An 8,803-nucleotide genomic window follows, 5' to 3' on the forward strand; every position below is an offset into this window, starting at 1 on the left:
CCTCTCCAAGGTTTAAATATCACTGTTGGAGACAGTTATCCCAGCCCAGACACCCTACCTGAATCTAGACTTGTCTGTACAGGTGCCCACCTCTCCTGCCTTTCTGACAGGTCTCAGTTGTCACCCTCCTGACTGGACCCTCTGGTGTCATTGCCTCAGTGAGCTTCTTCCAGAATCTTTCTCTAGTCCAGTGAAAGCACCCATACTTCTACTTGCACAGCCTGACATTTGAGGTTTCTCTCTGACTCCTGTCTCCTAACCTCGATTCCATATATTAGGAAATGCTGTAAAGTCCAACTTCAAATGCCTGCAGAATCCAGTCACTTCCATTATTTCACCTGTTCACACCCCAAAGCCCCCAAAGTCTCTACCCTGGAACCTGCACCAGTTTCCCAGTTCCCTGCTGCTCACTCTCCCCTCACCTGTCCATCTGCACAGCAGCCAGAATAATGACCCAGACACAATTGCACCAGTCTGAACTTTCATTCAAACCTGTCTGGAGCTGCCCCTCTAAGATAAAAGTCAAATCTTCCAGAGTCATGGGAGCCTCGTGACCTGTGGGCACCAGGACCTCACCTCAGTGACTGCTCCAGCCACACCACTGCCTCCTCTTCCCTGACAGACTCATGCCTGCCCTGGCATTTGAACTGAGATTTCCTGCCTGACACTGGACACCTATACAAATAGTCCCTCACATCCTTCCATATTTCCTCAAACATCACCTTCCCGTGGAGCTATACTGACTGGGCAAGGAAAACAGTCACTGTCCCAGTCCCCACACACTTATAAGTGGGTCCTGTTTACCCAGAGATTACCAATTTCAAACCAGAACACTTGCCTTGATTATTATATTTTCAGTGTAAGTCTGTTCCTTCCTACTAAATCTCCAAGGCTGGTAAGTTTCGCCTGATTTTCATTCTCTGTTCTTTGATCATCCCCATATCTGGCACAGTGGGTAGATAATCAGTGTAGACCATAGTAGAGACACTGACTTATTCATGCAACCTCAACCGACATGCTGTGCTGTGGCAGCTACAATGTCTACTCCAAGTCACATCAATGTCACCTCCATTTTCCTCACAAATGCTTCTCACCCTCACTTTACTTCCCTCCCACACTGGCATCCCACAGCACACAGCACTTTCTTTCTCCAAAGGAGAGCAACTTTGGCTCACAGATCACATTTTCTATGATCATATGAACACTCATATTTCGATACCAGAGACTCCTGTGTGCAGTGGTCCTGCTGGGCCTTGAGGAGACAGTGACAGGCAAATGCCTCCTGAGGCTCAGAGATGGGGACACACACTGAGAGAATGAGCTATGAATGTATGGACAAGAGAACAGGCAGCCTCCTGCACAGAAGCAACAAAGAAACACCCAGATGGGGCTGAGGAGCAGACCCAGGCCTGAGCCTAGACTGACCAGCACAGAAGCCCTCGCTGCCCATGGTCCTGGGACAGGATGAGGCTGTGTGTGATGTGATTGAGTCTCTGTGCGCAAGGGCCTGTGGGACGAGGTGCTACTGAGGGACCAGGACAAGGAGAAGGAGAAATGACCCAGACCGATGAGTGACCACATCAAAGCCCACAGTGACTGAGAGAGACAGACAGGGCACAGGTCTGTCCCTGCCCATCCCCTCACAGCCTCTCCTGTCACATCAGGGACAGACTCAAATCAAAACAGAAAACACATGAAAGGTCTCAGGATTTTTATTTGTTCCTTCTCAAATTTCAGGGATTTCCTTTATTAACCCCTCAATCCTACAAAACAGGGATTAGAAAAATGCAAATCAGATGCTGATTTCAGTAAGGGAGAAACTTTTTCAGGAAAACAAGAAGCTAACACAGAGGGAGACAGCTGAGTCCTGTCTCTGCTGGCACAGCCAATAGCATCAGGGAAGAGAACACAGGTCAGTTTGGGGAAGGCCCGGTGGGCAGGGGTGACTAGCTGCCCCCCTCACAGTATGTGAAGACACAGTCATGTACAGATCCCGTGGCAGAAAGAGAATCAGCTGTTCTTGAGTCACAACACTGAGATGTGAGGAAACCCAGAGGGGCAGCTGTCTCGCTCTGTGAGAGAAAAGAATAAAGAGACTCAGGTGAGTCGTAAATGTGGTGACATCCTGAGCAAGCGCCCAGCATTCCTCTCCAAGAACGCCCAAACCCAGTCCTGTCCCCTCTGTCCAATCCCGCCCACTCCAGCCTCCAGAGTCTCACCTCTAGGGTTCATGAGAGACTCCTCAGAGCCCTGGGAACTGTCGATCTATGAGGAAGAACAAACAGGACAAGTCAGAGCCCCAGGGGTGGGATTAGAGGAGGTACCAGGGGTGTGAGAGCTCCTCAGGGGCTCCGATCTCTGTCCCCAGAATTCGAGGACCCCAGCCCTGCCCACACTTACTTGCAGCCTGAATGTACTGTTTTTCTTTCTCACCTGCGGGAAGGAAACATCCAGGGAAGGTCAGGGAGAGCACTGGGTCCTGAGGCCACAGAGCAGCTCTCTAGGCCCGGACTCCAGGGAAGCATCAGAACTCTGAAGACTGAGGGCAGGACCAGAAAACATGCAGGAAGGAGAAGCTCCTGACTGACCAGCCTCCTCCTGGTGGTCTGTGCTCAGCAGGGACAGTCCCTGTGACCTGGGATCCTGAGAACCAGGATGATCCCCAGTTTATGGAGGTGAAAGTGTCTTTCATGAGCAAACCTGAGAGCGGCACACACAGGGGGAGTGTGAGCAGCAGCACAGTGGCGGGTGGTGCTCTTGCTAATGAGGCAGAAGAACTAATACGGGGGGACCCCCGAAGTGGGACAAGATTCAAGACTTGAACAGATTTCCACCATCCGTTTTCCCCATCTTACCTAAGCGCTTCTTCCTGTTGATCACAAATGCCACTATAGCTCCAATGACCACAGCCTCGAAGAGAGCCAGGCCAACAATGATGCCCACAATGAGGATGGTGAACTGAGAAGGGGGTGCTGGGAAGGAAGGAAGGAGAGGGTCTGACCCCCAGCCTCATAAATAGTTCCCCAAAGGGGCCAACCTTGATTCCCCTGAGAACAGGCTCTATGCCCCATCCCCCTCCTTACCCCATCTCAGGGTGACAGGCTCTGGCAGCCCCTGGTGCTGCACACGGCACGTGTATCTCTGCTCCTCTCCAGAAGGAACCACCACAGCCGCCCACTTCTGGAAGGTTCCATCCCCTGAAGGCCTTGTATCCATCAGCTCTGTGTCCTGGGTCAGGTCCTCCCCATCACGCTGCCAGGTCATGGTGATCTCGGCAGGGTAGAAGCCCAGGGCCCAGCACTTTAGGATGACCTCATGGTCAGAGAAGGGGTGGTGGGTTATGTGTCTTCTGGGGGCTTCTGAGGAGAAAAAATGAGAAAATTCACACTTTGGGTCACTTCACAATGAGCTTGAACAAGATAATTGGTTTGGAATAGGAGGCAAAAATCCGTAGACAAGCTTGGCTGGAGAAACTGGATAAAATGCTATTCCTCAGAAAATTCTCCAACAGGGTTTGGGTAGGAAGCTCAGGTCTCTCAAGAGACCTGACTCTGTTCCTGCCCTGGGTGGAGGGTGAGTGACTGAGAGAAGCAGGAGTCAGAGTTAAGATCTGAGAAAGTTCATAGATGGCTGTCGGGTCCCTGGGAATCCACATTCGTTATTTCAGAGAAGGTCGACCCTCCCCCAGGGACACTGGGGTCTCTCTTGTTTCTGAGCACACAGGGTGGGCCTGCCGGGAGGGTGGGCCTCTATGGTACCGAACATGGAAACCAGGGGGATTCATCCCTCTCCTGACTGAAGAAGGGGGGGGCGTTCTGACAGTGAACGCCAGTATCTTACCCCCTGTGGGAAATCGACCCCCCCCCACCCCCCCCCCCCCCCCGCCCAGGCCAGGATTCCTCACTCTCTGGGGACCCGGTACCTGGGCGCAGCAGCGCGTCCTTCCCGTTCTCCAGGTATCTGCGGAGCTCCTGCACGCATGTGTCCTCCACATAGCTACTCCAGTGCTCAGCCTGACCCGCCTGCTCCCACTTTTGCTGGGTTCGCCAAGCCTGCGTGCCCTCCGCCGCCGTCCAGGAGCGCAGGTCCTCGTTCAGGGCGAGGTAGTCGGCGCCGTCGTAGGCGGATTGGTAGTACCCGCGCAGGAGGCGCCCGTTGGACCCCACGTCGCAGCCGTACAAGCTCTGGAGGGTGTGAGAGTCTGACCCGTCCCGCACAGATTAATCCTGAACCGAAACCGAAACTAAGCCCGGTCCCCGCAGGCGCCTCCAGGTCCAGGGTCCGGGGCGGGTCCCTCAGCCTCGGGGACGCTCGGACCCGCGTCAGGCTGACCCGTCCCGTCCCTGTGTTGGCTCGTCCCTGCCCGGCTGCGCTCACCCACGTCGCTCTGGTTGTAGTAGCCGAGCAGGTTGCTCAGGCTCACTCGGTAATTCTTCGCATTGATCTTGGCGACCCGCGTCTCCTCCTCCCAGTACTCGGGTCCCTCGTGCTCCACCCACGGCGCTCGCGGCTCCATCCTCGAACTCGCCGAGTCGCTGTCGAAGCACACGAACTGCGTGTCGTCCACATAGCCAACAATGATGACGCGGGGCTCCTCGTGGCCGGGCCGGAACACGGCGGTTTGGAAATACCGCAGGGAGTGGGGGCCTGGGGGAGGGGAAGGGGTGAGACCCTGCCAGACCCGCAGCCGCGCACGATCCGGGTCAGGGTCAGGGCTCGGGAGACGGTAAAGCGGGGGAGGGACCGAGAAGGGCGACACTTAGGGACGTGTGAGTAGCTGAAGGTTTGGTGGACAAGGAGATACATTTGGCCGGGACAAACCGGGCAGGAAATCGGAGAAACTCCTTCTCGGGGGTCCTGCTCATCAATGCTTGGCAGTCCCCGCCCTTCCCCCTCCTCAACGAACTCCCCTCCCGACCCCGAACTCACCCGCCCAGGTCTGGGTCAGGGTCAGGGCCCCCAAGAGCAGCAGCAGGAGGGGTCGAGGCTCCCTCATAGTCCAAAGTTCATACTGTTTGAGATCCCCCATCAGTTTCGCTGATGGCTACACAGCGACACCCAATGGGAGTGAGGACTGGGGACACGTCACGAGTATCCGGGCAGAAGGCTCTGACACAGGTTGTTGAGGTAAAAGTGAAACTGAGAATAGGCCTGATCAGGCCCCAAACACACCACCCTGGGGACTCTGGGAGCAACAGGGACCTGGGACTTTGCTCTCACACCTACTCCCTTGTAGGATAACAGTGGTATGCCTACTCTCCTCTGTCACAGGGAACTCAGGTTTTTAGGGTGATACCCATCACAGTGCTCCTGAAGCACCTCCATTCCTCTGTGTTTATTGGAATGTAGCTCTAAACATTTTAGGATGAGATTGGTATGTCTTGTTTCCCTTGCCACAAGGAACTCAGGTTTATCACAGTGCTCCTGAGGCACTTCTATTCCATTGTGTTTTTTCTGTAAACTCTTCCCTACACTCTCCTCCCCAATCAGTTAATCAGCTTTTCCCCCTAATCAGACTCTGTTAACTTGTAAGGTCAGATTCCTCAGAGATCTGATTTTATACGTATGAATGAAATATTGCCTTTCTTTTCTCCTTATGTCTTTGAATAGTTTACTTTAAAGCAATGTCCTTTTTGTATAGATACAGGAAGACAGTTAATATTATGCTTTTATAATTTGGGGTTTAATTGGTTCATCTTGATGTGATCAAGGAAGACCTCAAAGAGAGAAGAGCAGAAGTGCTGGTAGATGCGGCAGAAGCCGGGAAAAGTATTCGTAACGCCCGCCTGTCCTTCGCCAACTACAAGACCAAGATGACTGACCTCCAACGTCCTGATGGATCCATCACGTCCTCCAGAATGGCAATGGAGGAGATTATCCATGACTTCTACTCAGATCTCTTCGATAGCCATGTCCACTTGCCGACATACCAAATTCCACAGGATGGATATGTCGTTCCCAACGTTCTCCCTTCCGAAATCCGACACGCCATTTCATCAGTAAAAAAAAAACAAACAGCACCTGGCCCAGACAAGATCAGACCTGAACACCTGAAGAACCTGCCTTCAGTACTCATCAATATGCTGACTCGGCTCTTCACACGCTACCTGTCTGAATGCAAGTTTCCATCCCAATGGAAAACCAGCAGGACTGTACTACTGTTCAAGAAGGGAGACATCCATGACATTGGCAACTATCGCCTGATCTGCCTATTGTCTGTCATCTACAAGTTGTTCACTCGAGTCATCCTAAATAGGATTGGCAGAACACTAGATGAAGGACAACCATGCGAGCAAGCCAGGTTCCGCAAAGGATTCAGCACCATCGACCATATCCACACCATAACCAAGCTCATTGAGGTTTCTCGGGAGTTCAAGATGCCGCTCTGTCTAACGTTCATTGATTTAAAGAAGGCCTTTGATTCTGTCGAGACGGAAGTGGTCATTGAAGCCCTAGCCAATCAGGACATTCAAGCCCAATACATCAAGATCCTCCATGAGCTGTATTGCGGATTCACTACCAGGATCTCACCATTCTACAAAGAAGTAATCATTGATGTCAAGAGACGGGTTCGGCAGGGTGATACCATTTCACCAAAACTCTTCAATGCCACCCTCGAGAACATCATGCGATGACTGGAATGGGAAGGAATGGGAGTGAAGATAGATGGTCGACAACTACACCACCTCCGCTTTGCTGATGACATTGTTTTAATAACACCAAACATCAGCCAAGCGGCACAAATGCTGGCCGACTTTGACCGTGAGTGTGGAAAGGTAGGACTACAGCTGAATCTTACGAAGACAATGTTTATGAGAAACAGCCTCGTTCCTGACGCCCTATTCGCTCTCAATGGAACGACCATCTCCAAATGCAACAGCTATGTGTACCTAGGTCGAGAAGTCAACATGACAAATGACCTGGCACCCGAGCTGCGCAGGAGGAAGAGAGCGGCTTGGAACGCTTTCAAGAACGTTGAAGAAATAGCTAAGAGGACGAAGAACCTCCAGCTCTGGGCACATCTCTTTGATTCCACTATTCTTCCTGCATTAACATATGCCTCTGAGACCTGGGCCCTACGCAAACAGGATGAGAATGCTCTTCGGGTCTCCCAAAGAAGCATTGAAAGAGCTATGCTTGGAATATCACGTTTCACTCAAATGAGAGAAAGAATCCGGAGTTCGGACATCCGTCGACGATCAAGAATCAGGGACGCTGTCTCGTTTGCCAAGGTGTCAAAAATCAGATGGGCTGGTCACGTAATGAGATTTAAAGACGACCGCTGGACTAGAGCTGTTACCGACTGGATTCCACGGGATGTCAAAAGACCGCGTGGCCGCCCACCTACCAGATGGTCAGACTTCTTCATCAAGATCATGAACGATCGGTTTGAGGCTCCTCATGTTCCCAGAGCGAACAGATGCCATTGGGCTACATTAGCACGCGACAGGGACAAATGGAGACTTTACTGGCGCCCGCTCGAGCAAATCGACGACTAACGGGAAGTTAAGTGATTAAGTGATTAATTGGTTCATGGGGAAAAACATCTTTGTAATGGGCTTTCTCAAGGGGAGATTCCTTCAGGAGAGGAAGCAGAGATAGAGCAAATACATTTACACCCCTTCCCTACTGGGGCATTAGTCCACTTCTAGCACCACCATTCTGGGTTGAAAGTTCCCATAAAGGACCTATCTTGTCCATATCCTTTATTATCTAGTTCCCAACAGTTTTTATATCTTCAGCATAGAAATGGTCCAGTTCTTTGAGTAATCCTTTTTTTCTTTTTCTTTTTAAAATTTTTATTATTTATTTATTAGTGAATCACTGTGAGGTACTATTACATACTTACAAACGTTCGTGTTTGCATTTCAGTCATACAATGATCGGTTACCCACCCCTCCACCAGTGCCCATTCTCCACCACCAATGATCTCAGTATCCCTCCCACCCCCCACTTTCTTCCCATCCCCACCCGAACTCTGTGGCAGGGCATTCCCTTTTGTTCTCTCTCTCCTTTTGGGTATTGTGGTTTGCAATAGAGGTTTGAGTGACCATCATGTTCTGTCAATAGTCTATTTTCAGCAGCTCCCATCCAGAAAGGGTCCTCACAGCACCCTTTACTTAGTGTTTCCTTCACTATCTGAGCTGCCTTTTCCTCCAGCATGTGAAGCTGGCTTCCAGGCCGTGGGGCAAACCTCCTGGTCTTTATCTCTACTATTCTTGGGTGTTAGTCTCCTATTCTGTTCCTTTACATTCCACAGATAAGTGCAGTCTTTCTGTGTCTGTCCCTCTCTTTCTGACTCATTTCTCTTGGCATGATACTTTCCATGTTGATCCACTTATATGCAAATTTCATGACTTCATCTTTTCTAACAGCTGCATAGTATTCCATTGTGTAAATATACCAGAGTTTCTTCAACCAGTTGTCTGCTCTTAGGTATTCGGGTTTTTCCCAGATTTTGGCTATTGTAAACAGTGCAGCCATGAACATACAAGTGCAGATGTCATTTCTACTATACTTTTTTCCCCTCTCTGGGGTATATTCCCAGAAGGGGTATGGCTCGGTCAAAAGGAAGATCAATTTCTAATTTTTTGAGAAGCGACCATACTGTTTTCCAAAAGGGCTGAACCAGTCAGCATTCCCACCAGCAGTGAAGGAGAGTCCCCTTTTCCCCACATCTGCGCCAACACCGGTTGCTTTTGTTCTTTTGGATGTGGGCCAGCCTCTGTGGTGTCAGATGGTATCTCTTTGAGTAATCTTATAAAGAATGCCAAACTGCTCAATCTTTCATGTAGACCAGTCA

General features: G+C 50.9%; 1 protein-coding gene across 1 annotated transcript; it reads right to left on the reverse strand.

The window, feature by feature from the left end:
* Positions 1-1,696: 1,696 nt before the first annotated feature.
* Positions 1,697-5,021, reverse strand: LOC130035464 (patr class I histocompatibility antigen, A-2 alpha chain-like). Its single transcript, XM_056127189.1, has 8 exons — positions 4,930-5,021; positions 4,378-4,647; positions 3,923-4,201; positions 3,084-3,359; positions 2,856-2,972; positions 2,401-2,433; positions 2,220-2,265; positions 1,697-2,072 (listed from the first exon to the last, which is right to left on the reverse strand). Exons 1-7 carry the CDS (start codon positions 4,994-4,996, stop codon positions 2,243-2,245), a joined length of 1,065 nt encoding a protein of 354 aa, XP_055983164.1. The 5' UTR covers positions 4,997-5,021; the 3' UTR covers positions 1,697-2,072; positions 2,220-2,242.
* Positions 5,022-8,803: the final 3,782 nt, after the last annotated feature.

This window comes from Sorex fumeus, unplaced genomic scaffold (genome assembly GCF_029834395.1).
Source record: "Sorex fumeus unplaced genomic scaffold, SorFum_2.1 ptg000063l, whole genome shotgun sequence".
Lineage (NCBI taxonomy): Eukaryota > Metazoa > Chordata > Mammalia > Eulipotyphla > Soricidae > Sorex > Sorex fumeus.

Coding starts and splice junctions, on each gene's coding strand:
- LOC130035464 (XM_056127189.1), bottom strand. CDS start 4,996: ATGAGGGAGCCTCGACCCCTCCTGCTGCTGCTCTTGGGGGCCCTGACC. Junction 4,648..4,929: donor CCTGACCCAGACCTGGGCGG/GTGAGTTCGGGG, acceptor CCCCTCCCCCAG/GCCCCCACTCCCTGCGGTAT. Junction 4,202..4,377: donor CTACAACCAGAGCGACGTGG/GTGAGCGCAGCC, acceptor GGGACGGGTCAG/ACTCTCACACCCTCCAGAGC.